The sequence below is a fragment of the Paramormyrops kingsleyae genome, chromosome 25, assembly GCF_048594095.1.
Source record: "Paramormyrops kingsleyae isolate MSU_618 chromosome 25, PKINGS_0.4, whole genome shotgun sequence".
NCBI classification, from domain to species: domain Eukaryota; kingdom Metazoa; phylum Chordata; class Actinopteri; order Osteoglossiformes; family Mormyridae; genus Paramormyrops; species Paramormyrops kingsleyae.
In genome coordinates this window covers 30,826,295-30,844,196 of record NC_132821.1, presented here as the reverse complement: position 1 = coordinate 30,844,196, position 17,902 = coordinate 30,826,295, and the positions used below count along the sequence as shown (strand labels likewise).

At 48.5% G+C, this 17,902-nt stretch overlaps 1 protein-coding gene across 3 annotated transcripts; it reads left to right on the top strand.

Moving 5' to 3' along the window:
- Positions 1-380: 380 nt before the first annotated feature.
- LOC111853090 (N-alpha-acetyltransferase 15, NatA auxiliary subunit-like) lies at positions 381-14,415 on the top strand. 3 transcript variants are annotated; one of them, XM_023829652.2, is made up of 20 exons: positions 387-601; positions 3,641-3,725; positions 4,540-4,644; positions 4,916-5,073; positions 5,680-5,814; positions 6,683-6,836; positions 6,943-7,062; positions 7,531-7,626; positions 8,315-8,421; positions 8,659-8,731; positions 9,521-9,690; positions 9,789-9,941; positions 10,760-10,888; positions 10,972-11,185; positions 12,064-12,257; positions 12,644-12,752; positions 12,923-13,021; positions 13,322-13,465; positions 13,602-13,699; positions 13,878-14,415. In XM_023829652.2, the coding sequence occupies exons 1-20, from the start codon at positions 548-550 to the stop codon at positions 14,076-14,078; spliced, it is 2,598 nt and encodes an 865-aa protein (XP_023685420.2). In that variant the 5' UTR covers positions 387-547; the 3' UTR covers positions 14,079-14,415. The 3 variants fall into 3 exon arrangements, with proteins under 3 accessions (XP_072563706.1, XP_023685421.1, XP_023685420.2); XM_023829653.2 differs by lacking the exons at positions 12,644-12,752; positions 12,923-13,021; positions 13,322-13,465; positions 13,602-13,699; positions 13,878-14,415 and having other exon boundaries at positions 383-601; positions 12,007-12,143; XM_072707605.1 differs by lacking the exons at positions 8,659-8,731; positions 9,521-9,690; positions 9,789-9,941; ... (6 more) ...; positions 13,602-13,699; positions 13,878-14,415 and having other exon boundaries at positions 381-601; positions 7,969-8,352.
- Positions 14,416-17,902: the final 3,487 nt, after the last annotated feature.

The following is a 17,902-nucleotide window of genomic DNA, read 5'->3' as shown; positions in this document are numbered from 1 at the left end:
TGTGTGTGTGTGTGTGTGTATATATATATATATATATATATATATATATATATATAACAGGAATTGAACGATGGGAAAAGTATGGAGTGAAGAAAGAACATTTCGTAATATATTCATATATTGTATGTAAGAAATGTTCCCTTTCTTAATGCCACTTTTGAAAGCCTACCTGATGAAGAAAGTTCTAATCAAGCTTGATTGTTATGTTTAATTAGAAACTGTAGAACACTTAAGTTTTGATGCAGATCGAACAGGTGCGATCATGCGGAGGGTTATTCCGTCTGACCGGCGCCACCTAGCGGCGATGTGGGTCGCAGGCGTGGGCCGGTGCTCGGGTCGCTGAGCACCGCGGACGCGAAGCCAGAGGAGAATCGGCCATTTTGGACGGGAGGGGTGGGGGAAGAGGAGGAGGAGGGGGTCCCCTCAGCCACCACGTGAGATAGGAGAGCCCGGAGAGGGAGCGATCGGGCGAGAGCGGAGCAGAGAACCAGGGGAGGACAGGGGGAGAGACGTTCACATGTGCTGAGCTCCGGCGGACACCGGAACAATGCCGACAGCCGTGCTGCCGCCAAAGGAGAACGCCCTCTTCAAGAGGATCCTGGTGAGCTGATGCTCATCATGCTTAGGGGGAGCAGGGTGCCCGGCGACCGGCCTAGTGCCGCTCGGCCGGCCGGGCTCGTACTGCCGCAGATCGGCTTAGGAAGCCCCGGACTCGGCTGAGCGGCCGGCTCGTGCCCGCGCGGTGCGCGCCGCCGTGCCGTGCACGGGCGCGCACGGACCCGCTTGGCGAGGCTGCAAAACGCGACGCTGAATATTAGACTGAAGCACATGAAATGTATTCGAGGTTGCCGGTATGGGAACGGTGGGCTTTGCGAGTCCTGCATGTGGCGTGTCAGGTTCTCATCCAGAACCGCTGTGGTTCCTGGGTTCAGTGATGCGGAGTGCAGTGCAGCCCAGGACGCGCAGCAGTCATGTAAGGCTGCCAGGTCTGTTTAACACCCCCGTGTCTTATTACTATTTTAAGTCAAAACTGTCCTGCATGATTTAACTTGGTTTGCTGAGTTAGAAGCCAGCGTGGCGCTATCGTGACAGTCACCCGGCTCTTTGATCCAATCCGAGGAGTCTCCGCCTTTTGGGATGCTTTTGACAGCCAAGCGGAACTAGTTGGTCAACTTGTTACCTGTTTGCAGATGGACAGGAAACATTAAACACCACCCTCTTTAACTTTAGGTCATTCAGTAGTAATTAACTTGCATAGATCTTGGGATGTCTTGTGCCGTATTAAATGTTTTGGCAACATTTGGAAAAAAAATAAGCAGGTTGAGAGTCCCAGACAGACTGGTCTGGACTGGATGCCTCCAAGTCCAACCCGACTGCAAGCAGGCAGATGCCGCTCCGCCTCCTGTGGTCCAAGGTGTCGGTTGTGGTCTCCTGACGCTGTCAGATACTGTTTTCCACGTTAGGAGGAAATGATGAAAAATTAGAGATCATACTTGTAGTTTTGTGGTGCACATTTAAACGCACACAAACCCACAGTAAGGTTTTTGGCTTGTCCAAGTTTGCTGAAGAACCTGTATTTAAAGCTGGTGTATTTAAGGCTATGCCAGGAGTAATCAGCAAGACGGTCCCATCTCGGATTCGATCCCGGGTCACCTGACTGCACGGGGACACTTCAGTGACGTGTGCAATGTGGACCATGCACCCAGCGATCATTTTCTGATGTTTTTTCTGTATTTGAGTGAGCATTCTTACATCTCAGCCAAAGAATGTCCATGCACCTCTAGCATCCATATTTGGCAGGCTGTCTCTTGTACTTCTGATACGCTGTCGAGGGTAGCGGAAGGAAATCTCCTTTAACCTCATTTCAGCTGGACTCTAACTGTCTGATGTGTTTCTGTTTAGTATCCCATGAGTTTCTACCTTACGAGACTTGTTGTTTGTTGTCGAGCTGGGAAAGCGTGAATGTAGCTGCTTGTACACGTATCAGTTTTATTCCGACTTTTTAAAAGTCAGATGCTGACTTGTGAGAAATAAATCCAGTTGTGTCCTGCAGTTTTAAAGGGATGTGATCACCGGCATAACTGGAAGCACAGAGGGATGCAGGATCTCAGGAGGCAGGTTTCCATGTGATTAACTAATACAGCTTCGGAAGTAATCTCAGAGGGCAGCTTCGAGAAGCGCACCACGATAATTGAACTCCGCTGCGAGGAGCTCAGCAGTTTGACGTGCCAGTGACACATTTGGTCTCTCGGCTTCCGGACCGGGAGCAGTGAAGCGTGCTTCCTATTAGAGCGGCAGATTTCCTTGCCGAAGTACAGGAACTTCAAAAGCTCTTTGGGGAAACGATCGACTGCCTCCTCCGTAAATCATGCGAGGACCAAAGCGCAAATTCCTTGGAAAAGAAAGTGGATGGACTCAATTATCACAACAGTGATGATGCCACTGGAAGACTTGAAAAACCAGACAGGGCACAAGATATCCTAGAGGAGTAGTGTTTGCAAGGTCGCCAGCAGTAAACATCTACTCGACAGCACCTCGTAGTAAGGCAAGAAATGCCGTTACACTGGCTCTGCAGAACATCCAGAAGAATATTTACTGTAACGTTCAGTTACCTTCTTACCGGAACCTGGAACCTATCCCAGGAAACACAGGGTGCAGAATGGAGAACTCTCTGTATGGGAGGCCAATCCATCACAGTGCACACACACTTTGGGGGCCAGTTCATGGTTTTATATCTTAGAATCGTGGGAGAAACTAAGAAACTCATATAGACACATGCAAACTCAATACACACCAAAACACACATGCAAACTCAATACACACCGAGTCGGGTGCAGGAATCGAACCCACAACCCTGTGGATGTAAGGCCATGGGTTACCCTGAGTTATATGCCAGTTAAGTATTACTGATAAATGCGCTCACATTCACTAAGTAGATCTTGGGTTTAGTGCATCTAGGGTCTGTTGCCAGGACAACACTGCTTAGGATAACTTGGGGATAAGGAGAGGTACTCAAACTGGTTGGTGTTGTCATGTTGCCATGACTGCAGTGTCGCTGAGAGGCGTGTATAACAGCGGATGCTGTCCCCTGCCACCCACAGAAGTCAGGACCAGCTGAGGTCAGCTTCTGTTATGTTTTTTTCAGTCCGGACTGAGGTCACGATTTTTGCTCCATGTCTGCTTGAAGTTCTGCAGATAACAGGCAGATATGCATTAGCAGTCATTGTTGCATTTTTGTTTTTTGTTTTTTTTTTTTGATGCTGAAACTTACTCCTAGTGCCCAGCTTTTCAGAGTGTTCACAATCACCTCTAGTACAAAACAAAGACCCTGAAAAAACAGCATTCCTGTTCCATCCGCGAGATACAGTTGCTGAGTTGGTCGGTTTAGCTCTTTCTGTCTGAAAATGCTGCATCCTGGCTTTGTGTGGCCCGGCGAAACCTTGAAAAAAAATTGGTTGCTCGTAATTTAAACAACTTCTGACGAATATACTGTGATTTCTTTCAGTGAGTCACTTCTGCTTTTGATAGGAGACTCATACAATGACAATGCATCAGTCCCTGTCCTTGTCGACTGTTGTGTATCTCCCGTCTAGCGCCATAACCCTCCCTGACCCCCATCCCCCCCCGTCTCTGTCCCCAGAGGTGTTACGAGCACAAGCAGTACAGAAACGGCCTGAAGTTCTGCAAACAGATCCTGTGTAACCCCAAGTTCACCGAGCATGGTGGTAAGCAAGGGCACCCCGCTGTCCCGGCCTAACGACGTCTCCCTGGGGGGGGGGGGGTCCACCCCACCCGCTGCTCTGAGCCAGCTCACTCCCACCCTGCCTTAATGCCACATCTCCTGTCCTCCCTATCGTGTCACTCACATCCTATGGATTAAACTTGAGTTTTCTGCACAGTGGTATAATTCAGATTCATTTTTCCTTATTAAATTTCATAAATTCCTCTTTTTTTCTGGGTGGGCACCATTATCATTTTAATTTAGTTTTTATTTTCAATTGAAATCCAGTTTAGTTTTAGTTTTCAGTATGGGTTCTATTAGTTTTTATTTTAAAGATATTTTTCTATTTAGTTTTTGTGCATTTTAGTTTTAGTAATTTTACTTCTAGGGATAGCCTGAAAGTTGCAGGGCAGTTTTATGTCTCTGATCTTCAGAGAATCCCACATGAATACACAGCGCACATTAAGTACTCAAAATGTACAAAACATATTCCAGGTATTATTGGTAATTATCGATAGATAAATCATAGCGAGCTTCAACGTTAGCTATCTGTGTGTATTTTTTTGTCTTGTGTGTGTGGCTTTGGTATGGTGCTTACCCACAAATTTGGTCTGCACAATTTTGTTCCCATTTTTAATTTTTTTTAGAGGCGTTCAGACCCCCCCGGTAGTAAAGAGCATTATGGGGTCAGTGAAGGTCAGGGGTCACTTTGACCCCTGGGTGGCTGACAGGCTTTACGGTCATACCGGTGCCCAGGGAGGCTCTGCTCGGGGTAACCCCGCCTCCTCAACACCCCCTGCTGCACCCTCGTTTTACAGAGACGCTGGCCATGAAGGGGCTGACCCTCAGCTGCCTGGGAAAGAAGGAGGAGGCCTATGACCTGGTTCGACGGGGGCTTCGCAATGACCTGAAGAGTCATGTCTGTATCCTGCCCATCTGGCGCCACCTGCAGGTCACCCCCAGCACGCCGGGAAGTTTTGAGAATGAAAAATGCAGTCGTTGTGGTCTGTTTCAGTTTTTCAGCAGCAGCTCCCCGGATTGGAAGACCGAAATGTCTGTCACCACCCACTGGTGATTTCTCTGGCACCTCATTGGCTGTGGAGCTGCCCGCTCCCTGTCTGTTGAATAGCACATCGCTTGTCCGGTGCTTGGTGATATTAGGCCGAGTTCTCCTTGACGCCACTACCGTCCCAGGCTGGCACGTCTATGGCTTGCTGCAGAGGTCGGACAAGAAGTACGACGAAGCCATCAAATGTTACAGGAATGCCCTGAAGTGGGACAAGGACAACCTCCAGATCCTGAGGGACCTGTCACTGCTGCAGATCCAGATGAGGGACCTGGAGGGCTACAGGGTGGGTGATCACCTGAAGGTGCTCTCTGCTGCCCTCTGGCTGCTGCTGGATGAACCGCATTGATCAGCTTTAAATGTCTTGCAATCATAACTATTTGGAGAACGAAGTCACAGTCCTTGCTTGGCTTGCTTGTGGTGTTGTGTAGCTTACTGAACTAGGGACCCATTCTCATGACCACAAGGTTGTGGGTTTGAATCCCATGAACTAGCGGAGTAGTCATTTCGCCATCAGGACATTGAGTGAAGCCCTTAACATGTCAGAATTCTCTTGTAAATATCTGAGGTTGCGGCGTTTTCCTGCTGGGAAGGGGGCGGGGTTTCACTGGTGGAGATGGTCCAGCTGCCGTGTGCGTGTCTGTGTGTGTGTGTAATGGAGCCGTCAGGGTCTCCTGCCCCCTGCTGGCAGGCCTTGGCAGTGTGATTCAGCGGCAGACACCCACTGCCCTCCCCATCCCCAAACGCCATCTTCCCGTTCTCTGCTCTCTAAAGCCTTGGGGGGGGGGTAGCATCCCTGCACATATCTCCAGCCTTGGTCTTATATCCGCAAATCGCCCCAGTGTGTGGGTTGCGCCCGTTCAGGCCCTTGCCCGTGCCCTGTGTTCACCAGGAGACCCGGTACCAGCTGCTCCAGCTCCGGCCCGCACAGAGGGCCTCCTGGATCGGCTACGCCATCGCATACCACCTGCTGGAGGACCACGACATGGCCTCCAGGATCATCGAGGAGTTCAGGAAAACGCAGCAGGTGACTCTCCAGCCAGGTCTCAGTGTCCTTCCCAGGCGTGCGGGTCAGAACTGCCCCCTACCCTCATCTCTCAATGCAGTGAAAAGGACACGAGAGCCCGTGCGGGGGTGTGGGCGGTCCGCGACCGACGACCCCCCTCCAGTCCTTCTCAGATAATTGCCCCCTGTTCTCTTAATTCTGCCAGCTGGGTATTTTAAGCCAGCCTTTCGGGTATATTTATAACTGCCTTTTCTGAAACAACCCCAGAGGGAGGAAGCTGTAAGGTCAGAATAGGTATTGTGACTGCTCCACCTCGCCGCCCCGGTGGCCACGATGCAGTGGACGCCCAATTTACCCCCCCTCAAATAAAGCTTCCTGGAATTGTTTGTCATGTTGCTCGTTTGCATCACATCTGAAAAACAAGGAGTTTTGGCATTTTAAACTCGCCGTCCGTGATTACAGCCAGACTGCGGAGGTCTTGTGACAAACTTAATTTAGCTGCTTATCTTACCAATTAATCCTCACTAGACTCTTGAACCGTATATCCTGCTGGGTCTATATTTACTGATCATCATTTCTGGTTAAGTGCCTCACTCCTGGAGCACTAGTATAGTGACATCTGGTATATGGCAGCACTTGGCATACGATTGATCGAGTCCTTAACCGTTACACCACCTACTGCCCAGTTGCATCAATGCAGCGGGAGGCACAGATGTCACAGTGATACTGCCTGTTATAAATACTCTCAGGTGGTAAAAACCTGGGTTTTAAAACTTACCCAGATACAGTCACTCTGAAGAACTTTACCAAAGAGTAAATTTTTATTGAATTAATTTTTTATAATAAAGTCTGATCTCTCTCCCCCCCCCACCGGCTTGTTGTGTCACAGACGTCACCCGACAAAGTGGACTACGAGTACAGCGAGCTGCTGCTCTACCAGAACCAAGTCCTCCGTGAGGCGGGTCTCCACAAGGAGGCGCTAGAGCACCTCAGCACTTATGAGAAGCAGATCTGCGACAAGTTGGCCGTCGAGGAGACCAAAGGTGCGTAGGGTAGCTCAACCTGAACTTCAGGGGGTTTTGTTTTTTTCTTTTGCTTTTCACTGAAATCATGCAGGATTTGACAAGGTAGGGGGCGCTATTTCCACAGGGGAGCTGCTGCTGAAGCTGGAGCGCATGGAGGAGGCGGGCGAGGTGTACCGGCAGCTGCAGGAGCGGAATCCAGAGAACTGGTCCTACTACCGCGGGCTGGAGAAGGCCTTGAGGCCGGGTACGTGGTTCACTCCGCCAAGGCTGTCCGCTGGCCTATCGCACAGGGCTTCCTGGAGTAGGTTTCAGGCCCCTTGCAGGCCTGTACTGGATAAAATTTTAAAGATGGATGGATGGATGGATGGACCTTCTTGTTGTTCCCTGCCTTGCGCCTGTAGCTTCCATGCATAGAACAAGCGGGTATAAAGGATGGATGCATGGATGATGGGGAGTTTTATTTACAGCCAAGGAACTAGAGGAGTCAGGACCAGGACATCTGATTGGTTGGTTCCACCTCCTCTAGTCACGTGGACCCACCTCCTCTGTAATGTGATTGGTCATCTCTCTGACCCAATCATTTTATCGTTTATGCCCTCAGAACATTTTTGTGTAAGTAAAACACAAGCGATGGATGGATGGATGGATGGATGGATGGATGGATGCGTTTCGGCGGTCAGCACATTGGCTGACGCTCGTTTCGTCCCTGCAGCCACCCTCGAGGAGAAGCAGAAGATCTACGAGGACGCCTGGGTGAAGTTCCCCAAAGCCCTGTTGTCTCGGAGACTCCCGCTAAACTTCTTAAGAGGTCAGAGGTCATGTCTGCGCGCGCTCCTATAACATGGCGCGGTTTCCGTGCCAAGTGGAGTGCATAGTCGTGTCTATTAAACACATTCCACTGGAGAAATATTGAGTTCATTAGATCATTTCTGTACTTAATAGGGAGAGGAAATGTGTTGGAAAGCCGCTTAGCAGGACCATGTGGTTAGATACACGCGTCATGTAGCGCTTACACCGTCTGACAACGTTCTGTGAAATGACCGGCTGGTTCGTGCATTTGTACAGCTTGGATGATTAATTGACAAGTTAGATTTTGTTCATCTGGCTGACAATGTTATCCAAAGCGACGTACGTTGTTTTGAGAAACCAGGGGCAGCCCAGTCCCTGGACCAGTTGAGGGTTGCTCGGGGGCCCAATGGTGACTTCACTCTGGGATTTGAACCGACGAACTTCTAGACATAGCCAAAGAAGAGCTACACACCACTCCCATGACAGCGTTGATCGTCATTTGAATGCACTGTCGTAGTGGTGGTAGACCCTCGTGATGACGTCTCCGCTTCATGTTCGGTTTAGGTCAGGTTGCCACGCTTGGCTGTTGACACGCAGCTGGGGGCAGGTGGTGTGGAATCGTGGGATACGATTAGGTTAAAACCTGCTTCTCACATCCTGGTAATAGACTATCGGGATTTAATTAACAGTTCTCTTGTTTGCTGTAGGTGAGAAATTTAGGGATTGCCTGGATAAATATTTAAGAATGAATTTCAGCAAAGGATGCTCCCCTGTGTTTACCACCCTGAAGTCGCTGTACACCGACGAGGAGAAGGTACTTTGGGCGTCCATTATTGCAAACTGACCACTCGCATCCATCCTCACAGTGCGTGTCAGGATCTGTTTACTGTCCATCCATTTAGTGATACCCTTTGTGAGGAAAATGGCAGGTGGCATCATGTCTGATCTCAAGTAAAGCATTTCTGTGATTGTGTGCGGAACACTGTGTTGCGTTTATGGCTGTTAACTGTGTTTCCAGAGACTGATCACATGCTCTGTGTTGCATCTGCAGGTGTCTATAATTGAAGAATTAGTGGTCGGCTATGAATTGTCTTTAAAACGCTGTCAGATGTTTCATCAAAATGGTGAGTTTGACCTTTTTTGTTAATGGGGTCAAATGTGGGGTCACACATTTTCAGGTGCCACTTGATGTAATGAAACAAGTGTACTAAGTTCTAAGTTGTACTAAGTGTACCTAGAACACACACACACACACACACACCCCCACCCCCCCCCCCCGGGTTACGATGGGGTTACGTTCCAGTAATACCTATTGTAAGAGAAAAATATCGTAAAGTGAAAATGCATTTTAATACAGTACACCTAAGCTAACATCAAGGCCTAGCCTACCTTAAGCATGCTTAGAACACTCACATTAGCCTACAGTTGGGCAAAATCAACAACACTAATTTCTAAAAAAAAATGTGTTGAATATCTCATATAATTTATTGATTAATGTACTAAAAGTGAAAAACATTTACCCATCGTAAAGTCGAAATACCGTAACACAGACCATAGTAACCTGGGGAGCGTCTGTATATCGACGCTACACTGTGACATCAAGTGTAGTCTGGATAAATAGATCTGATGTTGGTGAAATTCCCCCTGGATTGTGAAACTACAGATCCAGTACTGTGATCCATGCGCTAGGGACTGAAACAGGAGAAGGATTTGTGTGACAGCAACTAGGGGGAATCGTGAGGTTTTGGTGGTCATTCCGTCTTACTGGTATTACTGGAATGCAGCTGTACTGTGGCCTGGTGAGCAGTAGGCAGTGGAATCTGATTGGTCATGACCTGCAGTAGGCGGTGGAATCTGATTGGTTAAGACCTGCAGTAGGCAGAGGAATCTGATTGGTTAAAACCTGCCCACAGATGATGGGAAGGAGGAGCCTCCCACCACTTTGCTGTGGGTGCAATACTTCCTGGCTCAGCACTATAACCAGAGCGGCCAGCAAGGTCTGGCCCTGGACTACATCAACGCCGCCATCGAGAGCACACCCACTCTCATCGAGCTCTTCGTGGTCAAAGCCAAAATCTACAAGGTGATAATGAGATGGATGGGATTTACAGGGGGGGGGCATTGCTTTCTGGCGCTTTGTGTGGGGGTGTCTGTATCCCGCTGACCTCCCCCCCCCCCCAGCATGCGGGGAATATCCGGGAAGCGGTGCGGTGGATGGACGAGGCCCAGGCCCTGGACACGGCCGACCGCTTCATCAACTCCAAGTGCGGCAAGTACATGCTGAAGGCGGGCATGGTGAAGGAAGCCGAGGAGATGTGCTCCAAGTTCACGCGGGTGAGGGACGCCCTCATTATATGACGCATGCGAAAGGATCACCCGGGCTTCAGATGATCGCCGCAAACATTTCTCTGGACGCCAGCTTATCGACACTAAACAGACGTTTACTAACGCCCACAATTTGGTAAGGAGATCAGTACTGTGCCTAAAATATTAATGAGATGCGTATTATAACGCCCAAAAGTTAGCGATTTGTGTAAATTCGGCGTATCCTTTTAACAAACGTCAGACTTTAAGCTGCAAAAACTACCACCACAACACCATGTTTATCTACAATATCTCCTCTTTTAAGACGTGGCTGCTGAGCTGCTCCTCTCTTCACCGCGACTTCAGTGCTTATCGCTCCCATGATTTACCAAAACAGTCACATGTGGCGTGCACCACTAAATGAATTTAATAAACATAAGGATACGCCGAATTTATACAGACAACTGACTTTTGGGCATCACGATACGCATCTCAGTAATATTTTAGGCACAGTACTAATCTCCTTACCAAATTGTGGGCGTTAGTAAACGTCTGTTTAGTACCGAAAAGCCGGCGTCCGGACAAATGTTTACGCCCGTCATCTAAATCTCTGGTGATTATTGTGCATGCACCATATAATCATGAATATATATTGCGATATGATATCGTGCAGCACTATATAAAAGCAGAAAATGTCGATATGTGGATCCCGGATATAAAGTCCTTAGATTCAGTACATCCTCTGGGGGGAGGTTCTCTCTGGCATGTTTGAATCGAATGAAGGGGACCTGCACGTTAAAGGACACCCCCATCTGACTTGGTGAACCCCCTTCCCCGCGTCTCCCCAGGAAGGAGCCTCGGCAATGGAGAACCTGAATGAGATGCAGTGCATGTGGTTCCAGGCAGAATGTGCTGTGGCCTACAGGTCCACGAGGAATTACGGCGAGGCGCTCAAGAAGTGCCACGAGATCGAGAGGGTAAGCCCCCCCCCCCCCCAACGCCTCCACTCCCACCGTTCCGGCACCAGCTATCTGCTCACTGCGTCCCCCTCCTCCCCCAGCACTTTGTGGAGATCACGGACGACCAGTTCGACTTCCACACGTACTGCATGAGGAAGATGACCCTACGCTCCTACGTGGATCTACTGAAGCTGGAGGACGTGCTGCGCATGCACCCCTTCTACTACAAGGCCTCGCGGACGGCCATCGAGATTTACCTCGGCCTGCACGACCACCCACTAGCCGACGACAACAAGGAGCTGAAGGCCGACATTGGTGAGTCTAGCCAGAAGAACATCTGACCGGCCAGAACCTACCAACCCAGGCCCTCCTGTTGATTTAATACATGCCACAGCAGGTAATAGATGAATTTCCAAGGCATCCGTATCTTAAGTAGAATATTTCTACTGGTCTAGATATTCATTTGAGCATTTTGACATTATTCAGGTCTTTCTGAGTAGGAATTTCCCACTTCGGGGTGGTAGATTAGGTGCGGAGGATCCACAGAGACTGTGGTGGTTAAAACTGTCGACCCCACGCCTCTGGGACCAGGGTTCGCGTTTCTGTATTGGCTCCACGAGTGTGGAGTTTGCATGTTCTCCCCGTGTCGTCGTGGGGTTTCCTCTGGGTACTCCGGTTTCCCCCCCACAGTCCAAAAACCACACTGAGGTTAATTGGAGTTACCAAACTGCCCATAGGTATGTGTGTGTGAACGAATGGTGTGTGAGTGTGAGTGAATGGTGTGTGAGTGTGAGTGAATGGTGTGTGAGTGTGAGTGAATGGTGTGTGAGTGTGCCCTTTGATGGGTTGGCGCCCCATCCTGGGTTGTTCCCTGCCTTGCGCCCATAACCTTGAATAGCACAAGTGGTTACAGAAATTGGATGGATGGATGGATGGTTAATGAAAGGTAGAAAACCACCGTTTTAGAGGACTGAAATTTGTAAATGAACCCTGGTAGCGAAAATTCTACGAAGTACAGCCCGTTCCAAGCTATGGAACAGTGTTTTACACGATAGTCTTTAGTTTAGTAATGTCGATATGATATCGCCCAGCCCTACTTTAGTTTTTGAGATCGTTACGATGCCCCTCAACCCTAGGAATGAACGGGGGAGGTGAGATTTGCTGAATACGAATCGCCCGTGTGCCACGTGCAGCCAACCTGACCGACAAGGAGCTGAAAAAGCTGCGGAACAAGCAGCGGCGGGCGCAGAAGAAGGCGCAGCTGGAGGAGGAGAAGAAGAACGTGGAGAAGGAGAAGCAGCTTAAGAACCAGAAAAAGAAGAAGGAAGAGGATGACGAGGAGATCGGCAGCCCCAAAAAGGAGCTGGTGCCGGAGAAGCTGGCGAAGGTGAGGTGTACGCCTACGAGTGAGATGGTGCCCCTGGCAAGAAAGCCCACTAGGTGGCAGTCTGAGTCACTTTGAGCATCTGGGTTGTGGGTTTGATTTCTGTGTACACATTATCCCCATGTTTTGGGTGGGTTTCCATAAGGTCCTCTTTCAGTCCAAAGGTGGTTTATGTGGATCGAAGTCTTTGAATCGCCTGTGGTGTGTGGTTCTGTCTACGGGTGGGTGCCCTGCGACCGATCAACGTCTAATCTTATGAATCCCCAGCCATGTGCGCTGTTGATCTTGTGATAAGCTCCTGGTTCACTATGACTACGTGCTGGATTAGGTGCCAGAATAATCGTACTACGTAGGTAATTACTGAAAAACCTCAGTGTTTGTCTCAACAGGTAGAAAATCCACTGGAGGAGGCCGTTAAATTCTTAACTCCTTTGAAAAACCTGATGAAGAATAAGATAGATACGCATCTGCTGGCATTTGAGATCTACTTCAGAAAAGGTGAGCACATCAAGATGCAGAGTGTTGAGAACCCTTTATCATGTTAATTTCGGCAAAGTTTATGAAGTGCGAGGGTGTTCAATGACCTCCTGAGCTGACTCGACCATCAGTAGGCGATAAGAGGATTAAGCTGGATGGTTCTGATGCTCATTCGTCACATTTGCCTGCAGAGAAGTTCCTGCTGATGCTGCAGTCGGTGAAGAGGGCCTTCACCATAGATCCTGAGCACCCTTGGCTCCACCAGTGTTTAGTACGTTTCTTTAGAGCAGGTGAGTAAATTTCCGTATAAAGACCATAGGCACAGACTTCAGCCTTCAGCAACCCCCTCTATCGTTTTCAGAAATGCTATTCCAAGGCCTTCAAGGATGAGCAATCCATGGTAGAAGAGTCACTTGTCAACGGTTAAAAAGATATGTTTTGGTTTTTAGAACAAACATTTAGTACTAACTTCGATAGTTCGCTAACAAGATATCCTTGATTGTTAAAATAGCCAAGTCACTCATGTGAGTCGAACACTTTTGAGGAATGTACACCAATGACCACATGAACCATCATACTCCTGATCCCAGTGTCCCGGAGTAAAGACTTAGCAGAAGGAGTGCAGTTGGTGCTGAGACAGGAAATCGCCAGGCTGTTCGGCAACTGCGACGCCAAGAGCTTTAACGAGGCTTTCCTCAGCAAGCACTCGGACTCCATTCCTCACAGATTAGCAGGTAGGCGCTCTCATCCATGCAAGGTCATCGTTTCTTGGGTTCAGGAGTTCTGTAGGCTCTGTGTTGAGTTCGGCTTGTGTGAATATATCTGTTGAAGTCTTTGTGAGTGAGTTTTTGCTCTGTTTTTGTCTCACAGCTGCCAAAATGATGTACTACCTGGATTCCTCCATGGAGAAGAAGGCGGTTGAGCTGGCCATAGCGTTGGATGAGTCCCTCAGCAACCGGAGCATCCAGGTACATGTTCAGCTCTATGTTTGACTGTGCCCACCATGGGGATTAGTCTTGGTCCCACCTGTGATGCTGAACTTGAATAGAGTTCCCACTGAAGGTCACTAGGTTCTGAAGCACAGATGGCTGGCAAGCAAGGATGACACTTCATTAACTCTGGCGCCCTCTTGTCCTTATTCCTCAGATCTGCACAGAAGTGCTAGAAAGCTTACGCAACGGAAGCCTGGGCAATAGCAAGGAGGAGGCGGAGGCCTACCGGGCAGAGTGCCAAAAGCTGTTCCCCTACACGTTGGCGTTCATGTCACCGGGGTATGAGGAGACCATGAAGGCCGCCGTCAATGGGGACGTAAGCGCCGAGAACGAGGAGCTGGCCAATGAGATGTGAGAGGGGGGGGGCATGAGGCATCTGCGGATGGAGATGGGCTAGCGGACGAGGAGGGAAGACACCACCATTTCTGAGCAGCACCGCCCCGGCTCTCCGTCGCCCCCTACAGTGCTGGCTGTGACCTGGATTAGGAGTGTGTTGGAAAGGCAGAGAAAGAGGGGGGGAGAGAGAGAGAGTAAAAATAGCCATTTTACCTTTCTAATGTCGCTGACATCAGCTCTCTAACTGAACAAAAATGGCTAAAAGCATCTCTGAGACTGAACCACTGCTGGTGTTCTCTGATGAGCCAATAGCGGCTGCATCGACTGTGTTCCGGTATCTATTTCCCAAGTTTTTAAAGTAATTTTTATATATATATATATATATATATATATATATATATATATATATATATGAAAAAAAAATTTCAGGAACAGCTGTGATCTGTGGAGGCTGGGTTGTGAATTTGGGAGAGTCCCCTCTGCTGTTGTGGAAAGGCTGATTGGTGGGCTGCTCCACTATGGTGCTCCTCAGGAAAGCAGCCAGCAGATGGCTGGCTCTCTCAAACAGAGGTGGAGGTCAAAGACCACAGGTGTGAGGTACGTCTGGTCCGCTCTTTGGATTGTCCCACCTCCGGGCAGCTGAACATGTGATGGTTTATGATGTCCGCCATATCTTCTTAGTTTGACTGTTACATACATGCATTCATATATATCTCTCACCCAGGATCATCCCCGAAACATATCAGATCATGTATTGGGTCTAGAAATGAAACACCCCCCCAGGGCATTCATGGATTTTTAATACTGACCCTCCCTGACACAAACAGACACGGTATCAGCCATCTTGAGTGAGATCACACACCTAAGGACTGAGTGGAGCGTGTCCCCCATTGACCAGTAGGAGGTGCTGTTTCTGGTTCAGAAATTCAAGAGAAACCCTAGCCTTTGTACATTTTCAAAATGGGGGGTGATTAGTAAATATATAATTATAATAATTGTATTTTTATTGTTCCGAGACGGCTTCCTCCTTTTCTCTTGTGGAGCTCACTAACCTCACTCTCGAGCACGTAAGAGGTATCAAACACGAGATGCAATAAAGCTGTTTTGACAACCTCCTGCGTGGACGACTGCTTCTTCACTCTGCAGAGCGGCGCCATTCCTCGTGACGGGCGGCCGCCGGGACGGGTTTGTTCTTTCTGGGGCGCCGCTCGAAAAGTCTGTTTGGGGCCCCTGTAGTCCAGTGAATATTTTCTGGCCAACAGGCAGGGGCCACATTTTCTGAGCCGGAAGAGAAACGAGGGAATTAAAAGACAAGGTAACGTGGATAAAGCACCAATCGGGGAACAGCGGCCAGTCTTCTGGGGAGGGAGAACCAGATTTAGGACCCGTCCCATGGAGACCTGGATTATTCCTGCACCCTGACCACCGGCTTTCCTCGCTTGAATGTCGCTTCGTACTTAAGAGCATGTAATGCAGCATTTTCCTGTAAAATCTATCACCTGAATTAGGAAGCCCATTACCCAGTCTCCTTCTGTTTGAACCAGCATGGTTAAGTATGGGGCTGTCCCTTCTAGCTACAGACTGATAATAGCGCTGTCCAGACATCTCACTGAAGCAGCAGGAGCTGGTCTATCTAAAGAAGAGCCTAGCTTTTAGACATGCCAGGTGTTTTTCTACCCCAGTGAAGCCTGTTCTGACCCGGGATTCTGTGTTCCAAACCGTCGGTCGCCATGAACTCCCTGAGGAGGATCTGCAGCCATGAGACCATCCAGCTTCAGCCCTGCTCTCCATGCTCATCACACTGCTCCACCATAGAGCTCTCAACATACTGTGTCAGTGGACCCATAAGCGGCTCCACTGGTCGGGTCCAGGCTGAGCCCACTGGGCTCTTCAAACCTGGCCTTCGATTCCAAATCCAGGCCTTGTTTTCAGTTCTCCCAGGTAGTTAGCTTAATAATCACTGATTCTGATTGGTCAGAGGCTTCACACCAGGCTCACATGTGAAGGAAGGCTGGAAAACCATCAGGACTCGGCCCTTGAGGACTGTGAGTTGAATAACCCTATTTTAAAGGTTCTTCTTCCGTTTCATTTAGACAAAAGTCCTGTGGCAGGCACACTTCTGGGAAATCTGCCTCACTGAAAGCAAGATTCACAAAAAAGAGCACAGATGTTAACAAGTTAGCATGATTAAGCGTAACTCGAGGAGGAAATGCTGTTCAGATACTACTTCACTAAGGATACATTTAATGAAAATCACGTAAATGCAGACTAGGTGTTGATGCGTCAGACTCTAAAATGTACTTGGACTGGGATTAAAAATCGGGCCTAGACTTCTGGCTTCGCCACGACAAATCTTGCTAAGCAGAGGGATTCCACAATGAGTCCTGCCATGGCGCCGACAGACCTACATTAAAGGCAGCACTTCTTTGACATTTAACTCTACAATATTGTTAGTTCCATGCCATGGTGGGGACACCATCTAGCAACAGAGTATGAGAGCCACACAATAGGTTTTTAGAGGAAGCACATGACCCAGTTCAGCATCCGGACAGCAGCCCTCTCCGCCTGAATATTTCACTCTTGTCTTCTGAAGGGGGGAGGGTCTTAATCGCAGAACCCCAGTGGTCATCGTTCGTCCTCCATGTTCGATGTGTGTGTCGTGCTGCTCCTGAAAGCCTGTGATTCTTTCAGACACTGACGTTTTGAGTTTCCTTTTGCAGAGAGAGGCAGTTTAATTGTGTTCTGAGGCACAAGGGGGGGGGGAAACAGAATCCTTCTAAAATGGCTTAACATCGATTTTTCTGGAGTGTTCACTGATTCCGTTAACCGTACAACAGAAACCTTTTTGTAAGTCGTGCGTACTTGAAGGGCATAAAGAGCTCAAATTCAACAGTGTCCACTGCAGGTAAAGGAGCAACACGTGAGAATGTCATTCTTTTAAGTTTCATCCCTATTCTTGGATCACTGGTCGATAAAGATTCCAATGGACATCTAGCATTCAGCAATGAAAACGTATGTGGCTGTATTCTGTAGACTGCGTTTCTACCATTGTTCACAGGGGTGTAGAAGAGGCACAAGTACATAATTAGATGGACTACTTATGCGATTTAGGATAATTTCATGAGTATCATGACATGACATTTGAGTTGTACCTCACAGCCTTTAATGTTAAAAATTGTTTTTTTTTTCAACAAATTTATTGCAAATGTAAATGAACATTGAAATGACTGTATTAAAGACGTGTCCTGCTCTTGTCGAGTGCAGTCTCCTCAAAGCCAGGTCACGGGATGTTACTATCAACAACAATTAGCGTTACATCCAAGGTTTATCGTTTGTTTTACATACAATTAAAATTGCAGAAATACATTTCATCACTTGTATTCATTCCTTTCTTCTTTCCTTCCTTCCTTCCTTCCAATACCCATAACTGCTCACTTGTGGCTGCGTTGTGATGAGCCTTGATTTGATTCCACGAAGCAGGAGATAATTTAGGCATAACTCAGGGCGTTGCTTAAGCTACACCCTGACGGGCGCTAGTTATTCATAAAGCACACCAGGGCTGGACTGGCCTTTTCGCACTTTCCCGGTGGGTCAATATGCTTATAGGCTGGTAAAATTTATCATGGGTGATACCCCAATCCCACCCATTCCTGGGGTGCTCTGGGAAATTCATCATGGGGACCTCCCTCCACCAGCGGCAAAATTTATCTTGAGGGTCCCCAGATTTTTTTAATCTCTCTCCAGTCCTAAGCACACATGCAAAAAGTAATGCAGATAAGCGGGTCGTACTTGACTGATCCGCGCGCTCCGCAGCTCCCTGGACTTCGTACCTGCGGCGCAGCT